This window comes from Brassica rapa, chromosome A02 (assembly GCF_000309985.2).
Source record: "Brassica rapa cultivar Chiifu-401-42 chromosome A02, CAAS_Brap_v3.01, whole genome shotgun sequence".
Classification (NCBI taxonomy): domain Eukaryota; kingdom Viridiplantae; phylum Streptophyta; class Magnoliopsida; order Brassicales; family Brassicaceae; genus Brassica; species Brassica rapa.
This window is the reverse complement of record NC_024796.2, coordinates 25,040,730-25,061,319: the sequence shown is the minus strand read 5'-3', so window position 1 is coordinate 25,061,319 and position 20,590 is coordinate 25,040,730. Positions and strand designations below refer to the sequence as shown.

General features: G+C 32.7%; 1 protein-coding gene and 1 pseudogene across 1 annotated transcript; one reads left to right on the top strand and one right to left on the bottom strand.

The window, feature by feature from the left end:
- Positions 1-548: 548 nt before the first annotated feature.
- Positions 549-5,323, top strand: LOC103854099 (protein PHLOEM PROTEIN 2-LIKE A8-like). Its single transcript, XM_018656630.2, has 2 exons — positions 549-1,941; positions 2,043-5,323. Exons 1-2 carry the CDS (start codon positions 1,727-1,729, stop codon positions 2,350-2,352), a joined length of 525 nt encoding a protein of 174 aa, XP_018512146.1. The 5' UTR covers positions 549-1,726; the 3' UTR covers positions 2,353-5,323.
- Positions 5,324-6,736: 1,413 nt separating this feature from the next.
- Positions 6,737-19,671, bottom strand: LOC117131708 (annotated as a pseudogene).
- Positions 19,672-20,590: the final 919 nt, after the last annotated feature.

Here is a 20,590-nt window from a genome sequence, read left to right as displayed (position 1 = left end):
AGAATCCTCTCTCCATGCTCCTCGCCTAGGACTCCTTATATACTAGCTCCAAGGTCGGTTTACGCTTTTACTCTCCTGCCCTTAAGCCGTCATAGCATAAAATGGAGATATTCTATTTTTCCCGATCTTCACAATTATCTTCAAAACTTCCGTATTTATCCGCGGAAACTTGACATTTATCCTCCCTTGTGGACCAAGCATAAACCGTGTTGTGGTTTACGGGCTTTTGGTTAAGAAATCGTAGGATGGGCCTCGAGTCGTGTTTTAGGTTCCTTTGGGCCGTCTTCCGACTCGAAGCGTTTACTACGATTTATTTCGATAAAGAACGAACTTTCCGCGGTATTAATCCGCGAAGTTTGATCGATGATTTAGAATAGCGGAAAAAACTAGACTGAGCTCGCTACGGTCTTTGGGAGATAACATCGAAGGTTTGACGAGAATGCATGGACTGGTGTCGTTTCGATGTTTCGGAAGAGCTCGGTCACTACGTAACGACCGAGCTTTGGCTTGACCTCGGTCGCTACATAGCGACCGAGCATCCAACCCGATCGTCCCGCTCGGTCGCTACGTAGCGACCGAGCTCGGCTCGGACTTGGTTGCTTCGTAGTGACCGGACAACGTGTATGTGCGGTAGTTACGCACTTGGTTCGTTTGCCTTGAGCCTTTCAAGATACTTTTTCGTAAAAACGAAAATTGCATTTTTCTTTTTACTATCTTTTTCGGAAATACAATTTCCGAGGATTTTCGGGTTTTAATTCCGTCGTGGCCGTTTTTAACCCCAACAACTACATTTTGCTATCGAAGTCGGAGAAGCAATCAGTGTGCAGACATGTTAGCACAAAGACTGCTATTCAATCTCCTCTTCAAATTTTGTATCTTACTCATGTCCTGAGTTTCTTAAACAGCTTGTAATACTAGCTTATAATTAAATAAAAACTTTGGCAGGTAAAAAAACTCAATGGTCGTCCATAGTTATATAAAAACTTTGGTACACATGAAGAAGCAAGAAAAACAAACTTAATGAGGGTCGACGCAAAATTAAAAACTTTGTGCACATAAAGAAGTAAGAAAAAAAAAACTTAATGGACGTCGATGCAAAGTTAAAAACGTTGTGCACATAAAGAAGTAAGAAAAACATCTAATTATCCTATTTGCTTAATTGGATTCGGATACGGGCTTGGGTGGGTTAAACTTTTAAAAATTTGACTGGGCACCAAATTTTGAGTAATCTAATAACACCCCAAATGATTGAATTCGACATATTTTTAGGAGTTGACTTGATGTCGTTGTTGACATATTTTAATAGTTTGAACGGTTTTTTTTTTTAACATAATAGTTTGACTGGTTTTCGATACACTATCCATTAGTGTTCAGTGTACCTACGAAACTTTTTTCCAAAAAACAAACGTAATGGATGTCGTGTGCACATAAAAAGTAAGAAAAAAACCAAAATAAAAGGACGTCGATAAAAATTAAATAGTTTGTGAACAAACAAAAAAACAAGAAAAAAACGAACTAATATAATGGACATCGATGGTTACATAAAAACGTGAACTTTGTGCCCATGAAGAAGTTAATGGGTCCTTTTGTCAGAGAAATAAAAGAAGAAGTCAGAAATAAAACAAAACAAAATATAATGAGAAATGAGTCCTATATATATATAGATGCATTACATCACTTTCCATTAATTGAACAACTCTTCCATCCCTCTTAAATCCAACATCAGATGACGCCCTTCTATCCATGTCAGGACCCTCAAGTTTTCATAAATTATCGGGGACAGGAGCTCCGTTACAGGTTCGTCAGCCACCTAGTTGCTGCCTTTGAGAGGGACGAGATCAACTTCTTCATAGACAAGAACGAGCTCAGAGGCACAGACCTAAAAAATATTTTTGTGAGGATCCAAGAGTCAAGGATTGCACTGGTCATCTTCTCTAATAGGTCTACATTCTTTCCCCTTCTTAATGATTCAATGTATAGTAATATACTTAGTTAGCTATAACATCCTGATTAAAGAATCCTAATCATCGTCGTGATGATAGGTATGCGGAGTCGTCGTGGTGCATGAATGAGTTGGCGAAGATCAAAGAACTTGCGGATAAAGAAAAGCTCCACGTTGTACCAATCTTTTACAAGCTGAAGGTAGGTGATGTGAGAGGACAGACAGGTAAGTTCGGTACGAAATTCTGGAACCTTGCGAGAGTTTCTACTGGAGATCAGATCAAGACATGGAAGGAAGCCTTAGAGTGTATCTCTGACAAGATGGGCCTGTCGCTTGAAGACCAGAGATATTTTTCCACTCATAATTCAGTCCTATTTTTTTTGAACACCAATTCAGTCCTATATTCCTAATTAAAACCACCGGGAAATTACTTTGTTAAATTTTTAATGTGAGGATATTTTGTGAGTAAAGATGTAATTTTTTTTTTGGCAGCTCCGAAGCTGATTTTGTCAAGGAAATTGTTACGGAGGTTAGGAGAGTTGTAGCAGCAATGGGACTCGAGGAAGGAAGACATCATAATGTCAACCATTCTGGGAATAAAAAGAGAAAGGCTGGGAATTTCAATTTTGACAGAAAGCTTTTTATCTATGATATATACTCCTTTAGTTTCAAATAAAATGTTTTTGTAACATAAAATTTTTGTTGTAAAATAAATGTCATTTTATGAATTTAATACAGTTTTTTTCTAATAATTTGTTTCTTTATCCCCTAATTAAGTCAAGGTAAACAATAAATGTTATAAAATTTTAATAGTCAACAAAGATAAAACTGAACATTTAACTAATTTCTTAATTTGTGTGAAAAACTCTAAAACAACATTTGATTTGAAATGGAGGGAGTAGTATATACCCTTTTGTCGAAAATATGTAGTTTTATTGAAACTATGCCCTTTTTCTATATACACCTAATTTCTTGAGAATTAAAATATCTTGCTTTCAAAGATTTACTAAGTTTAGCATTCCCGTGACAAGCCGATCATTGCATCCTCTCTATCAGTCACTGTCAGGAAGCAGAGCACAACGACATCCTCACCAGATGGAACAGTTTCTGTAACATTGGTCATGACTAAGGTGGATGCAAAGTGATCTGATTTTAAGTCATGCTCTGTTATGTTCAAGTATAAGAAGCCATACTCTGTTTTTGCCCAGATCTGTTTTTCTTTTAAAAACATCGCAAGTATTTCTTTCTTTTGTTAATTAGTTAATCAATATCACATTTCAACAGAACAAATAACAAAATAATTCGTTCAATTTAGCTGTGTAAGCTCTCTAATTGAATCATAGACATGAGATAAAACATCTCTTCGCGGATAGAAGTAATGGTGTCGAATATCTTCTCAATCACCTAGAATTTCGTAGGCCACAGAAATTTCCAGTGAACAGTTCTTATTGACCAACAACCAATACATTTTATCTATAGGATACGTTTATAATACGAGATTATTTGTAAATAAGGAAGTAATGTTGCGCCTTGGAGAGTTAACTCGCTACAAGATCAAGTGAATTAGCTAACTAGAAATTACCGGTTAGTTTCTCTTAAATTGGTAAAACGTAAAAACAGAAAGGAATGAAAATGAATGACTAATAGTATATTGATTAGTGGTGACTATAGTCTATGTTGAACGACGCACGAGCGATAAACTTTTGCAAAGAAGGAAACTTTTGACTCACGTGATGGAAGTGGGTGGATAGCCGGAAATCGAAAGTTTGAGTAGATAAGACTGATTTTCGTGTACACATGCAAATTCATGCATGCATAAGTCCACTGTCGAGGAACCTAGGGTGAGCGCCGCCATCCCAAAGAGAGAGAGAGAGAAAAAGTTTTCTCTCGAGGGTCTCTCCCCCAATCTTCTCTAACCCTAGCGCCGCCATCAGATCTTGATTCCGCTCCGGTGCTCGGGGGCTCCGGCCTTCGTCCGGCGCTCACGTTAGCCCCGACGCCGGAGGCTCCTCTCCTCTTCTTTCTCCTCGTTTTCCTTTTGCTCCTCCGCTGCTCTCGTCTTCCCTATCGCCTTGCTTGTTTCTCTGTGTTTGAAGCTTTCCTGGAGGCACCTTCGCTCGAGAGAAGCTCTGTGTCTGGTGTGAGTCCTTTAGTCATGGATCTACGGCGCGATGGGTTCTGGCGGCACTGTCGGAGGAGTCGGCGTTTTAGGGTTTTGGAGGCGGTCCCTTAAGCCGCTTCTAGAGTTTGGCTGCGCGTGGAGGCGTGAGCCGGGCCTCTGTTCAGATCTGATCTCCGGTTTCCTAGATCTGAGGTCTTTCGGTCTGTAATGTTGCGGCGAAGGCTGCGGTTCGATTACCCTTTCCTCGGTGTCCTGGTAAAGGTGAGCTCTGTTTGTCTTCGCCAATGGGGTATCGGAGCTCCCTCTAGCTCGGTTGCGAGCTTAACCGAAGGCGGTGGTGTGTAACTCTTCTTAAGGTGGTGGCTCGTGGTAAGTCCAGAGGCGTGGTGTTGGTGTTGGTCGTCTATGGTCACTCCAAGACGTCGCTGCGACCTCCCTCCTTTTCGGCTTGTTCTCTTCCCGGCTCGTGGTTCAGAACCGATCTTTGAAGCTTTGTCGACCGGTTTCTTTGGTCTTTGCTCGTGTGCTTTTTGGTTCGATTGCTCCGTTGTCACCGGTCGCAATCTGTGACATTGTAAGCTTACCGGTCTTAGGTTTTCTAAGACGGCGTTTGGCGATGATGCTCAAGGCTCCGTGTGGTCTGCGGGTCTTCTTGGTATCGTCGGTGGCTCCATCCGGTGTTGCGCACATCCCAGTGCTGTGGCTTCCCCTTGGTTGCTCATGGTAGTGTCGGTAGCACTAATGCTTCTTGCAGGTCTTCGAGCAGTTCAGGTTCTCGTGCAGCGGTCAACTTGTTCCCGACTTCTTGCTTACCGATCTTGGTTTGGAGGTCATCGTGTCTCTAAGCCATTGGCCGGTCGAGGCGCTTTTGAAGATTGTATAGAGGGACTTAGAGCAATTTTCAATGGTATGTGTTCTATCTCCCTTCTTCATCTGTGTCTGTGCGTATTGACGGTGACGGTTATAAGATCTCGAAAAGTTCATCGAGAGCTAGCTACCCCGTAGACGTCACGGAAATTCCCGGCATCCGAGGCAACGAGGTGAACCTCACGTTCCCGTGGTCAACGTCGAAGGGGAGAACAGCTTTAGATTCCTAAGGATTTTAAAATCAACTTAGCGGAATGTGCCGGGTTTAGTGGGCGGGCGAAGCTCGGTTGTAATACATTGATTTAGGAGCTTTTGTTCTGATCGAACTTGTAACCTGAACTGATTGTCCGGTTTACCGGAAGATTTTAATATAAGTAATTAAAAAAAAAAAAAAAAAAAGTCCACTGTCAAGTCACTCATTTGTATTATTGTATATGTTCTCGTTCTTTCCTTGTCCGCGCACCGCGTGACATGCTAACATTCAAAAGTACATCTGATGAAATTGTAGTTTCACTTTATACTGCAATATGAAATCTACTCTTTGTTTCATAAAAAGTTATTTTTTTTTTGTTTTTTCTGTTAAACAAAAAGATCACTTTAGAATTATTAAATAAGTAGTTTTTTTTTAAAACCTTAAACAAACAAAAAGAAGACTGTAGTGTTGTAGCTTTTTTTAGAAAGCATTAAATTACTTAAAGACTTATTAGAAAACAAATGATGTAAAAATGTTGTATGCATTAACTTTTAAAATAAAGCTGCATCATAATTTGTTAGAATTAGTGATTTAAAAAAATAATTAAACTAAAGAAGTAAGTTAACGTTCAACTAATCATCACTAATATTATTTGATTTCATACGTGTCACATTCACGTTAATTCTTACAACGATTAATTGCAATATTACTTTTAATGAATTAAAAATATTATACATAATTGTAATTATTGTAATTTTCTATTTTATTTAATAATTTAGATCAATTAGATTTATAATTTTCAATATGATTTTAAAGTAAAATTTACAATAAAATAAACATTTATAAAAAAAATTTAAAAAAATATATATATATAGTATGATTTCATAAAAAAGAAATTTTAACAAAACAAATATTTATAGTAAAATATTATTCCTTTGAAACATAATCTTAAATAACATATATATATATATATTCGGAATGTAATAAAAATATTGTCTTTATATCAAGCCCTTTTAGATGATTAAAATAATTGAAGTAACAAAAACCAAAATATATTTAATGAATAAAAAAGTTTAGAATTAATATTACCAAAATAATTGAAGTTTTAGAATTAATATTACCAAGATAAATAGTATAACTCAATATACTATTATTAAACTATAAAGATTATACCATAGCATTATCACAATTTTTTTCTTTTGCTTAACTTTCTGTTTGATTTTTTTTTTTTTTTTCATTTGTACTACCTAATATACTCATAAGAATACTCAAACATAATCTGATTTTTTATTTTTTTAGTACTATTTAATCCAATTTGTATTCTATACATCTATAATATAAAGTACTTTGAAATAACAAAATATTTAAATTTTGTAAATATTGATATTTGTTCATAAGATTTTAAATATATTGGTTATAGTCGTTTATTCAGTTTCGTACTGATCATCACTTTATTTTTTTTCTAACCGCATTTTAAAATCAACATCAAATATACAAAAAGGTGAAAATATATTCATACATCTAAGGTGAAAAGTCAAACTCATGAAATTAATAAAATTAATCCGATAAAATGAGTGACTAAACCAATTCAAACTATTATACACATAATTAAAGTCTAATACTTATTTTATAATAATATTTTATTTAGTTTGATTTTATAGTAATGATTTTTTTGTTTAATACTATTTAATCCAATTTGTATTCTATACATCTATAATATAAAGTACTTTGAAATAACAAAATATTTAAATTTTGTAAATATTGATATTTGTTCATAAGATTTTAAATTATATTGGTTATAGTCGTTTATTCAGTTTCGTACTGATCATCACTTTATTTTATTCCTAACCGCATTTTAAAATCAACATCAAATATACAAAATGGTGAAAATATATTCACACATCTAAGGTGAAAAGTGAAACTCATGAAACTAATAAAATTAATCCGATAAAATGAGTGACTGAACCAATTCAAACTATTATACACATAATTAAAGTCTAATTATTATTTTATAGTAATATTTTATTTAGTTTATATCCAATAGCTATGTTTGAAATTAAGCTAGGATTGAGTCGGACGGTCATTATGGACTTAGGAATTGATATAAATGTTGAACATTAGTCGGAAATTAGTTTTAAGTGTTTAATTTTTTTTTATATATATATATACATAAAGCTACTTACAAATAAATTTAATTTGAATGACAATGTTTCAGAAGTGGGTTCGACTCCCGACCTTCTCATGATTCTTCTTCTACGCGTTTTTTAAATGAGTGGCATTAGTTTAGTAATCTGGTCTTCATTTTTTTAAAAGCAGTTCGGAGTTTTGCAACTATTTCTTGCGGCCCTCATACATTATCCTCTTATATATTAATTGAGAAGTCAATTAAGTGGATTTAGCTTATGTGTCATTCATATGTGAAGTTTAGATTTAATTCTCTTAATTTAATTGGTTGTTGATATCTGAATTTTTATTTATTTAATTAATTTTTAATAAGGAAACTAATTTTAGAATTACCTAATCTAAATTAAACATCTTAAATATATATTAATTAACATAATTTGTTTATAGAAACAATTAAATGTCATAGATTTCATTATAGAAAACTAAATATGCATATAAATACATAATATATATTATAGAAATAATTATATAAACAATTTTAAAACGCATTTCATTATTTTTTTGGTTAACCAATTATGAATTTTATATAATTAGGTTAAACACTAAATCAAAAATGTGTGAGAAAGACTGGTATAGAAAGTGGAAAAAGTAATAAAAACTTTGTAACTATTTTGCTACTAAGTAAAATAAAAACAAAATAAGTGAAAAATAAAATACTTTTTTGTTCATTAATCTTCAGTTTTTTCACTAATCACAAAATATGTCATAAAAAAGATATCTGAAAAGTTAGATTAAAATTTATAGAATTATCACTATATTTCAAAACTCTTCTTAGATTATATAATACCAAAACTTTTGATTTCTAAATTATTTATAGTTAAAAGGTTATATTTAATAGTTATGAATAATTTTCAAAATTACAAAATTATAAACATAATATATAATTTTCATACAATGTTTATACCCGAAATCGCGGATAACCACCTAGACAAAATACTTGATTAGTAATTACTTGTATAAATAGATATGATACTTGGTTAGTAAGTACTTGTTTAAATAGATATGATACATGTCCAATTTAGTAGTCTCTATTTTGATTTTAAAGATTTTGGAGAGATATTTGAACTTTCATACAACACGAAATATTTGGTTAGTAAGTACTTTATCAGAGTTTGTATCATTGTATTGTTTTCAGATTTAATAGGTTAAGTGATCAATGTCGGTGAGCTTAAATCACTTAGTCAATATTTATACGGAATATATGTAAAGTCAATATTTATACGGAATATATGTAAAGACGATAAGTTTTAAACTTTGTGATACAAGTTAAGGTTTTTATTGGTCATGTAAATATATGATTTAATTGGTCAAGTTATAAATCAAAATATCATGTTGTTTACCCTTTAAATTGCAGTGATTTTATCTTAAATTGTTGTATTTGTGGTAATCACATTCACTGTTTTTATGCGTGAAAAAAACACTGATTTTTTGAAGATTGTTGTAAACATTGATTTTTAATGCATGAATCAAAATATTACTATATATTTTACACTTTTCCATATTTTATGCTTTATCTACTAATATCTGGATGTAAATGACTTTTGTTTAGATATCACTCATAGTCGAAACCTTTAAAATTTATTATAGTTTGATTGATTAATAATTTTTAAATTATTTTAACTAAATTATAAAAAGGTAAATTTAGAACCAATTAAATAATTTTCCAAATGATCCAAATAATATCAAACATAATGATATATAAGCAAAAAATAATTATCATTCAAAATCCATAAGATTATCAATTAATTTCATATATATACAGAATAAAAACGATGTTAATATGGATACCCTAAATAAAATGAATTTTTGTTACATTAAAATTTCATATGTTTACACTTAACATTATATTTTCAAATAAAATTAACATTTAATTTTGAACGATAAAAATATATTTAGTTTCATGAAAATATAATATTTTTGTTTTTATAAAGTATTCCTACCTCGTCCTGAGACTTATTATCCGAGATCCGGATACGATCCGAGATCCGAGTCGGATCCGCTCCGAAAATCCAAATATCTAGAAGGATCGAATCCGGATCTGGATACTAAAATGTTGGATCCGTCAAAATCGGATTTGGATCCCGATATCTTGATTCTCCGGATACCTGGATCCATAAATTTTTATTGATAATATCTATATATAAAAACAAATTTTATTTATTATATTTTCATTTTTATATTAGTATATATAAAATTAATAGAAATTTTGTAATAGTATACATAGAATAATTAAAACATTATGTACATTTTTATTTCTAAAATATTGTTAATGTTTTATATATATTAACATTATTTTTTATTTAATTTAAAGATCCAAATCCGGATATTCACCGGATATTATATTTTTAGAAGGATATCCTACACCCGGATATCCGAGAACCCTGGATCCGGATAAGAAAAATAAAATCATGGATCCGTCGGATAAGGATCTAGATCCGTAAAATGCTTCAGAAACCCAATCCGTCCTAGGCCTATTCGTACCCGCAAAATTGCGGGCCACCACCTAGTTTCCCTTATTTCATCATCATTTTGCAATTTCTTCTTTTTTTAATACTTTAACCTTGTAGAGATATGATATAACATCCAATTATAAAATTTAAAACCTCTAAAGTTGTTTTGATTTTTCTGATTTTAATGGCAAACTAGAGACTAACACATGCATTCACATGAGTGTATGTTTTAATAGAATAAATATATGAAATGCTTCATAACACAAAAATGTATGGTTGTATAAACATGCAACTGTATACTAAAGTAAAATTTGAAATCATATTCACAAAACTCCACTCCTCAACTCTACATGCATCTTTGATCAACACTTTAGTATATTTTTCCATTTGATTCTCAAAACAACTTTAGTATGTTTTCCGTTTGATTATTGTCTGGACTCCGGAATAAATTGAATTCAGTTGTACAACACCTGGATGTGGAGTGAGAAAACATGTAGAAAGAGCAGCAAATGTCCTAAAATCTGTTGTAACAACATATGAAGGGAAACATAACCACGTTCCAGCTTCTAGAACCAGCAGCCATCAGTTAAGACCAAACAACAATCTGTCAACGGTTAACTTGAACCAACAACAGACAGTTGCCCGTCTAAGGCTTAAAGAAGAGTAAATCACTTGAGAAAAGAAGAATACTTGTGCCGTTTTATTTTTGGTTAATGAACTTGAAGATGCAAGTGAAGCTTGTAGATGTCAATGGTCTTCCGTGACTAACTAGACAATGAAGTCACTGATGCTGGATGCATTAGTCGTTACTATATAAGGCATGTGGAGTGGTGGGTTACCATGTGGATGCAAGATATGCTGAGATGGAGAAGGATAAACTGAGGGTTTATGTCTTGACGTAGTCGTTGAAGTAGTTGCTGAGGCAGTGTGTGTCAGAGAGTGAACCAGGAGGCATGCGGAGTGGTAGAGACCATGTGGACGCAAGATGCTAAGCTGGCGTGGAATAAACTTGAGGAGCAAGTTTATACCGTGGATAAAAGGCAAGAGATAAACTTGGGGAACAAGTTTATGCCTTGAGAAATAAGTACATTTCAAGAAAAGGAAAGTGTACTTATTGATATGAAAGTTGTCCATATTCATGTTGCCTTGGAGACTAGGGTTTCAGGAACGTGGAAATCACTATAAAAGAGCTATGGAGTCGTCTGTATTCCATAAGACACTGGCTATTATTATAGAGGAAGGGTGAAAATCCCTTAGGGGTGTTCTTGGGTCGTGCTGAAGCAGATGCTGAAGTACTGACGGGAAAGAGACATGTTTGGGTAGATTAGGAATCTGTCAGTAACGTGTGTTAGGGTGTTAACATTGACGTGTAAAAGCTGATAAGCAAGTCTTGTAATAGATTGTTTAGGCGATTTCTAATAAAACATAGTTGGTTGCTTGTATCTATTTTGTCTCTTGATTTATCTTCTGCATTACTCAATTGTGGTGTCATCTTTGCACTAACATAACTTGTTTGGCTTTACATTACCACATGTTTCTACAAATAGAAATTTGTCTTTGTAGTAAGTTTCTTCTTGTAATAACTATGTTTGTAAGAAAATAAAATCTTTCATGGAAGATGATTAAATCCTTACAAAAAACTTTCAATAACCACGCGTTTAGATCATCCACACACATTACAAAAGCTTGGACATGTCCAGTTCAGTCAAACACTTAAAACAAGATTCAACACACAAACACTGACCATTAACTTCTCATCATCCGTTGTAAGCTACAGACACCACGTGAGGAACTTTAGCATCATCAAAAGGGAAACTCACATACTCTCTCGCAAACTCCTCAGCTATCTCCCGAGCAAGCTCACCCTGAACAGTTTTACAATACATATACATCACAGTGCTCCCCGCCAAATTATACAACATCAGAACCGTTAGCAACGCAGACGTGATCACGATCTGAACAACGAAGACAGCGTTTGTCCACAGTTTCCCGCCGTTTCCAATGTCGGAAGCGGTTACGTTGCTGATCCAGACAAGACTCGATTGAGCTATGCTGAAGACAACGATCATAGAAAGAGAAACGCTTTCCATGCCTTTGACCAAGCTTCCGCTTCTCTTCAACGGCGTCAACCCATAAGATGACTCAACAACAACGACGCCCCACGCAAGAATCCAATATTCACATAGAGCTTTATCACGATCGCAATAAAGATGAGTATTACAACCGCGGAGGGTGCTTGGAAGTAAGTTGAAGCGTAACGGACTCCGAGACCTGGGACGATGAGCTCGATCACTCGAGTCAACGAGAAGGCTGCGAGCGCTAGAATGAGTAAGATCGCGAAGACGATGGAGTTGGAGGCGACGAGAGTAGCGAGGAGAGGGAGGAACGAGGTGAAGCTTGATTTGACAGCGGAGATGAGTTTCACGGGCCTTCCGTAGAAGCCTTGGAAGACACTGTAGGTGATTGATCCGATGGATAAGAGGTTGAAGACGGTGACGAAGACGATGTAAGCGATCAGAAGGAGGAGGACGGTGTTGGGATCGATATCGTTATGGGATGTGAGGAGGGAGAAGTTGGTGTGATAAGGGGAGGATTGGTTGACGATGAGGCGGGAGATGGAGGGGTAGACGGTGATGGAGAAGGAGATGGGGAGGAGGAAGAGGAGGGAGAGAGCTAGGAGGTGGCGTGAGTGGGCGTTTATTATCCGTTTTGATTCTGTTAAGACCACCCAGAGGTTGACCGTTGGAGGAAGAGGAGATGGTGTCGCCATTGAAGGGCGTGGAGAACACGAAGTTAGAAAGAACTTAAAAAGAGTCCAAACTGTGGTAATGACCAGAGTGTTTTTTTTAAATCAGACCCACCTCATGGTTGAACAAGTCATTACAACCGATCACTTAGCCGAGTTAGGTTTTAAGTAGGACTAGATAAAAGGTCATTACAATTATAAAATATCTATTAATCGAATCAACAAAATACTAGCTAATATTTTCAATGTTTTATGTATATGATATTTATTTATGTTTTATTTGTGTTCCATATTTATTAATATTGTTTTTAAATTTATATGTAGATAAAATTTGTGAAGTATTGAACCATATTGAATTATGATTATTCGATTCAGTTTTTGGATCAAAGTTTTAAAACATTGGTACGGACAGGATAGAGCCGAGTCAAGTTGGGTTGGGTTGGGTGGAGTCATACATTTTTTTTCGAATGAAAAGTCTTCTCTGAGAACAAGGCACGAAGTCGCACTGGTTTTTTTTTTGTCTTCCTTCATATGGGTAATGCACACCCCATATCCGCTCTAAATGATGCACTAAAGATCTAGGAAAGTAAATTAAGCAATTTGCAACGCATTTCTTTAATGACATTATTGACTATAAACTCACAAAAGGTTTGCTTTTTTGCCTAAATTGTAATCTAGCATGGTCTTCTTGCTTTATTGAGGATTCTATTGGTTTCCTGCAAACTTCAATGTAGCTCAAATCGCAATCTAATCGTAAACAATCGTGAACTCGATAAAGTAAACGACACAGGTGGTATGTTTTGTTAATCTGGTGTTCATCGCACTCCTCCGACGTGGAAAAGCTGTTACACTCACTGGAGAGAGAATTAAGTCTCAACCTTTCCAATAGATGAACTTAGAAAAGTACAATCACAGGGGATCTTCTGGCTTCTTGGGTTCTTCCTCTCTATCTCTGTTACAATCACCTAGAGATGAGAGTATGATTTAGGAAGAAGAAACAAGAGGATGAGCTTAGCTAGATACAAAGAGAAACTCTCTCTCTCTCTCTGATATTTTCAACTCACTTGGTCAATTACTCTTTTGACCTTACTTCATTTAACCAAACATTCCAACTCACGTGCTTTCTAGATGACAACTTAAAGCTTGAGTGAAACCCTCTCTTCTGCTTAGAGACTTTACGAGACTTGGCATTCTCGGGAGATCAGATGACACAAACCAACACTATTCATTACAAGTTTATAATCCAAATTTCTAGTTGAAAAACCAGAGATCATCACAAAAGGTTTCATTTGTATACTCATAGCTATATATAGTTAATGGTATTTGCTCAGCACTGTATGTGTGTGTCTACTGCGTATATGAGCTTCTTTTTATCAAAGAAAGTTTTCAAGTGCCAGCATTGCTGACCAGCCACAAACAAACCTGGAGCGACATGAAACTAAACCACGCCATTTGTGGATCCAATTCTTTCTTGCATTTTTTTTGTGTGGATCCAATCCTTTCTTGCATTTATTCCTCCCTAATGCCTCCAAAGAAACAGAAGCTTAAGGTAATGTGGGTTGCGCTTTGTTTATTAATTTACCGAATTTTCACAGAGATAAAACAACTCTTCGTTGATGTTAGTACGAATAACTATAGTTAACTTCGGAAATGTGTAAAAGTTCCGTGCAGACCCGTGAAGAATTCTCATATAGCATCTCACTCACTTGTCAGTTGTCACTGAATGTTATCTAGTCATTGCCTTTCCCTTTCTGCTTTCAGCAAAATTAGCTTTATTTAGACTAACTAATAGTTTGACCCAAAAAAAAAAAAATTAGACTAACTAATAGTGTTACTGTGTTAGGCTTTGTTTTGTAAAAAATACTTGTTTTCTTTAGAGTTCAGAGGCAACAGAGAGCCCATATTGGTGGATTATTTCTCCTAAACAATTGTAATCATCATGCGCTCTTTAGTAAGGACTAGGCCTCCGAGTTCTCAGTTTCTTCGGTTAGTCATTGATCAATTAGTTTGGAGTTCGGTTAGTTCGGTTTGGTCAAACTCCGGGCCGGAGTGAACTGAAAAGAAATTCGATTCGGTCGGTCATTAGCAATATACTGTTACAAAAAAAAAAGGTTATAACTCATTGAAGAATCGTATTGTAAATAAATGTTATCACTTAAAATTAGAAAGATGGACAATTATATGCCATGTAGGCAACAATACTGTTAGAAAGGAAAATAATGTAAAGTTGGAGAAATGAGGTGATTGGTTAGAGGGTAGCTGTAGAAATTTTAATAGTATTGATTTTGTCTGTAATATACCGGTAAGGATTTAATAAAAAAATATGTAAATGGATATTTTTATAGCAATATTTTTCTTTATCGCTCACAAAATAATGTTTTAGAAAACAAAGTTGTTATAACCAAATCTTTGTTATTTTGGCTTTATTTTTCTAAACCTAGATAAAATTTAATTGATAACTTTTATAGTTGTAGATAGAAATTAAAGTTAAAAGTGTAAATTAAGTTTTAAAAATACATGCTTTACTCTTCTCTAATGGGAAAAATAGTAAACTAAGTTTTAAAAATATAAAAAAATTATGAAAACCTTTGGAAACTTAAGTATGACTATTTATATGTTAATTTGTTTTTAAAAAATAAGTGAAATCATATTTTATTTTATGTTTTAGCTACGGATAGAAGACTCATTCTAACCATCCACTTACTTTAGAATTCGGATACTAAAAACTATATATAGATTTATCATGGATATATAGCGAAAACAAAACTTTCTTGTATATTCTATCTTAGTTAGAATTCGTTAGGTTATCTTCTATCAAGATGTCGTGAGTCTACATGTAGCTGTATTACAACTAATAGCCACAACTCTATTATTTGCATTTTTTTTGTTTATGTCATAAAATGTTTTACTTTTTACTTTATGTTACGCTTTCGGAAGAATAAACTTCTCATCCTCTGTACATTATTCTGCACAATGCAGAATACATATTATAAGCAAATCACGAAAATATGAAAATTTTCATATTTAGGTTAATATTTTCTTAAATCTACACAAAATCCAGATAAAACTACTCTAAATCTCTCACAGTATTTTCTCTTCCAGATAAAAAAAATCATCAAAACTGCTCTTTCCTTTACTCGAACACGAGTTATTCAAGAGAAAACTACACACACAAGCCACTAAACCACACGGATTCACGCTACTATAATATGTATACAAATTTATATACGATTTAAGTATAATAAAAATCTTAAAATTAATCCACAATTAATTTCTGAGTTATTGTATATATTGAATTTTCATATAACAGGGTCAAAATTGTACTTTTGGAAGTTTAAGACGAAATCATAAAGATATTTCAGTAAATTTGAAAGATTAGAGTAAATATTAAAACAATAGAAAATTCAGGGATCTATGTTGAAAAATGAGAATATTGACTGGTCTAGATTCCACAATTGAAAATTTTGAAATTAATTCAAGGCGCAATATGTACAAATCTAAACTTATGGAACAGATCTGTCATTAGTCAAAAAATTTAAGAACATGTCTTGCAAAATTCCCCAAATTGGCCATTGTTGTTCTTCGACAAGTTTTTATTCGATCCAAAGGGCTGATTCCGACGTAAATAGACAGTGGAATGAAGTAGAGAGCACGACGAGATTGGAGGCTTCGAATATAAAACAGAGGAGTGACATCGCGAGTTGACATCGCGGAGGAAGCTTGGTCGCAGCAATTGGAACAGAGTATGACCACGAATTCGATGAGACAAAATTAACACAGAGTAGAACACAGTGGTAAAGAGTTAAAGAAGACTATTAGAGGTCGGGATGAAGTGGATTTCATTTTTTTTCTTTTTGTTTTTATTTTTTTCATTTTCTTTTTAGTAAAGACACAAATCAATTACAAAATATTAATTAATATTAATTATGTTTATTGAAAAGTATAATGGTATTAAATGAAATATAAATCTAAATTACCTAAATAATTTCTTACAAATTTTATTGGAACAAATGTAAGTTGAAAGTATTTTTTCTGAATTTTCTTATAATTATTCTTTTACGATAAGATCAAGAGTAATTGGTGTAGATGCACCTAGAAATCTATGTAATTTGGCATATAACCTCGTTTTTTTAATATTTTTAATGATTATAATACCATTATCTTTATCTCTTTTTTTTCTCTCTTTTATGTGTTCTAATCTCTTTATCTCTCGTACAAATTCTTCAAATCATCTTCTAATTCAACACAAAAATTTTTATTTTTTTATTCTGATTCTTTTGACATCCATAATGCTAAACTTATTATCTCACACCAATTCCAATGTTTCCAATTTCGAATCACAATCAACTTTTAGATAATATATATGTTAGTAGATATTTTATTACTTACCTGCTATTATTTAGATTCTAATAGATTCTTAATCGATACATGAAGTGTTAGTTGTTACAAATAGATTTGGAGTTATTTAATAGATAACTGATTAATTATTAATAGTTTCATTAACTGATATATGATTTGTTAGTCGATACATTTGTTTGATACATAAATTGTTAGATGATACTGAAATTATTAGTGGATATGTTAGTTGGTATGTAAATTGTTACCTGCTATGTAAATATTTAGCTAATAGATCTAGAATTACTTGTTTTCGACAAAGTATAAGGGTATTTTCGTCTGCACAGTGTCAAAAGGTTACTCCTTTTTAAGTTATCCATAATTATGGACATTCAGTAAATTTAGACTTTAATTAGGGATATTCCACACATAGTCTCTACGATCAAAGTCAGTTATAACTGTGCTGAAATTACGTTGTCGGTTTCCCTTGTTTTCTGGATAACTCAAAAAGAACGATGAAAGAAAAATGTTAATTATCTTGATGGGCAGACAAAAAGAAGAAGAAAATATGGTGATGGGTGGTCAACCTTTGACGCAAGTTAAAAAATGGTAATCAAAAACCTTAGCCATAAAAGGAAGGGATATCATATTTATGAATGTCAGTGATAATTATCTGAATGTTAGTGATAGACTGATAGTTATGATATGCTCTGTTATCAATCTTTTTTTTTGTCAACCTGTTATCAATCAATTTAGGTAGATATTTAATCGGTTCTATAACTTTCTTTAAGAAGTTATAGAAATAAGTGTAGAAAGTTTCAAAAATTAAATCCAAATATTTCATAAAAAAAATCTTCTTAATTTGTTATACTTTAATTCTAAATAATAAATTAGATGAAGGAAAAGTCAAATATTTGTACTTTAATTTAAATTACAAGATAATTGGTACTTTAATTTAAATAATAGTAGTATGTGTAAGATCCAAGAAATTTATACATTCACCAGACAATGAAGTCTAGAGACACATGATATAAACCAAATAAGTCTCATGGACATTACGAATCCAAGTGAATATGCACGACCTCAATAAAGATTAATAAAAATTTCTTAGCAAAAAAAAAAAGATTAATAAAATTAAGGAGAAAAGCGAAAAAAGGCAAGCATGTTCTTCTCTCCGTGAGACATTCATCATCCAAGTACACATTTAACTTTTATTTATTTTAAATTAAAATATAAAATTAAAAGTTCTCACCTAGGTCTGCTTTTGCATGTGATGACATTTTTATCTTCTTCTCTTTTTCACACCGATATTTTAACTTTTCAGTGATATATTAATCTCAAAGACTTATTAATGATAATAATATATTTATGATCCACGAAATTTCTACGTTTGCCACGAGCATGATAATTGATAAGTGCGGTGATGTAATCATGGCCACGATCTTGGCAAAATTCTAATTACAAAGTTTATGCCGGTTTGTTTAATTAAAAAGTCATCATTTGTTACTTTTATTTGCTGGGACCGGTCGGCTGAAATTGAATTGATATCCACTTATTTTTTTTTTTTTTTGAAAAAAAGGCTTAATTGATATCAACTTCTACTCGAAGAAACACATACTTTGACAATATTCTATTGGGAATTAGGCCAAAAAAAACATGAACTTTGGGGCTGGCAAAAAAAAACACCAAATTTTCATTGACTTTAGAATTAATTAACAATGTTTTCGGTGACTTGCCAATTTAGCACGCCGTCAACAAATTTAACAGAAACTAGATTTTGACCCGCGCTTTCAAAGCGCGGGTTTATTTTTGTTTTTTTTTTTCAATTGACAAATATTTAGTAAATGTCACATTTTGATATATTTGTGATTTATTTTATAAAAGACTTAAAAATTTTATCTTTATTTATCGTATTTCATTTTAAATGACTATTTATGTTTAAAAAATTAAACTTTATTTTTTTAATGAATTAAGTTGGTTAAGTTTTATGCTTTCAAAGCGCGGGTTAAGTTTAAGTTTCCAATAGTCATTTATGCTTTCAAAGCGCGGGTTAAGTTTCCATAAACGGAATATTCTATAAACGGATTTTTTTTAATAAATATCATATTTTAATATATTTGTGTTTTATTTTATATAACTTTTTTTATCTTTTTCTTTATCATGTTTCATTTTAAATAAAACATTTATATTCACAAAACTAAACTTTATTTTTTTGTGCATCAAAATTTGTATAACTTTAATAAATATATTTTATTATCTTGTTTATTTATTTTTGTAAAAATATTTTGTATAATTTAAACTGTTCCTAAATTAGTATATTATTTTTAATAAATATATATTTTTCCTGAAAAAAAAATGCAACTATTTTATAAATGCTTGAATTATATTCAGAAAAGAATATACAAAAAAAAATTTCTGCTGATTTTTTGTTTATTGTACAAAATATTAACAATAGTTGAATAATAAATTATTTTTGAAATTGGTATTAGTGCCCTTGTTAAAATATTTCACCGACCAAATAGGTGGTCAGGGACGGACACATCTATGTTTAAAGAAAAAAAAAACAGAAAAGGAAAGAAGAACAAATCCGTCGACGCTTCTTTCCCCATCCATGGCGATTGAAAGAAAAAAATAGAAAGAAACAAATCGACGCTTCATCCCCATCCATGGCGATTAAAGGTTCAGAAATCAATATCATTACCGGTAAAGCAGTAACGATGGCTTGAAGATCTTCAACGATGAGGGTAACAAATCTGATTTGGAAACAAAATCAAACCGTTGGTTGGAAACTCGTAAGATCCACCAAGGACTTCTCGTATTCCTTTCTCTTTCGGTTATTTTTTCAATCTTTTGTTCTTCAGATTATATAGATCGTTTTCGATGAAGATCTAAAGAAATATTTGGTAACTGTTTTGCATGTCAGATCCGAAAGCTTCAGTTCTATTTCCGTTGTTTGATATTTGGGTTTCAATTTGGCCGAGTGATAATCAGATTTGAAAGAAAATTAAACGGTAAGTATAATTTAAGTTTTTAATCATTTGGTAAAAGTTAATCTCAGATTTGTAGTCACCAAATATATGCATGAAACATTTTTCGGATATTTTTTTGCAGGTGAGATTGGAATGGTTTCCAAGAATCCGACGAAGTTCTGAAGCGGGTGAAAATCTGATCAATTAAAATTGATTCGACAACATCTCTGCCTAAATAAAAGCCAAGTAACTGTCCCAATAAAGCGTAAGATTGTTTTGACAAAGTCTAATTTCTGATGAAGTATTATTGACGACTTTAGAATCTGTGTTTAAAAGTATGTTTATTAAAAATGGGTTATTTGTTTCTTTCTTTTCAGGAACAATGTACTCTCAGAGAAAATAAAATATTCGAAATACAGCGATCATAGAGATGTCATCTGTCTATGGACAACAACTTGCGGGTCAAAATCAAAGATAAGTTCCTTCCTGAAAGTTTTTCTTCTCTTACATTAATACAAAAGTGTAACTTACATATAAATATAGGTTGATTAGTTACAGATTTATTGACATGGGACATACATGAGAAACTTTAGGTGTTTTATATTTGAGTCCGCTGACTAAAAAGTTTAACAATTCTTGACCTGGTCGTGCAGTTAAAAGTTGAAGACACAGATTAATTCAGCTGAAGGACCATGGGACAAATACATAGGGTCAATCTGGTGCGAACCAATAAGTAAGTGCATTTTAGAAGGATCAAATTGTATAGATTAGATTGCGAACTG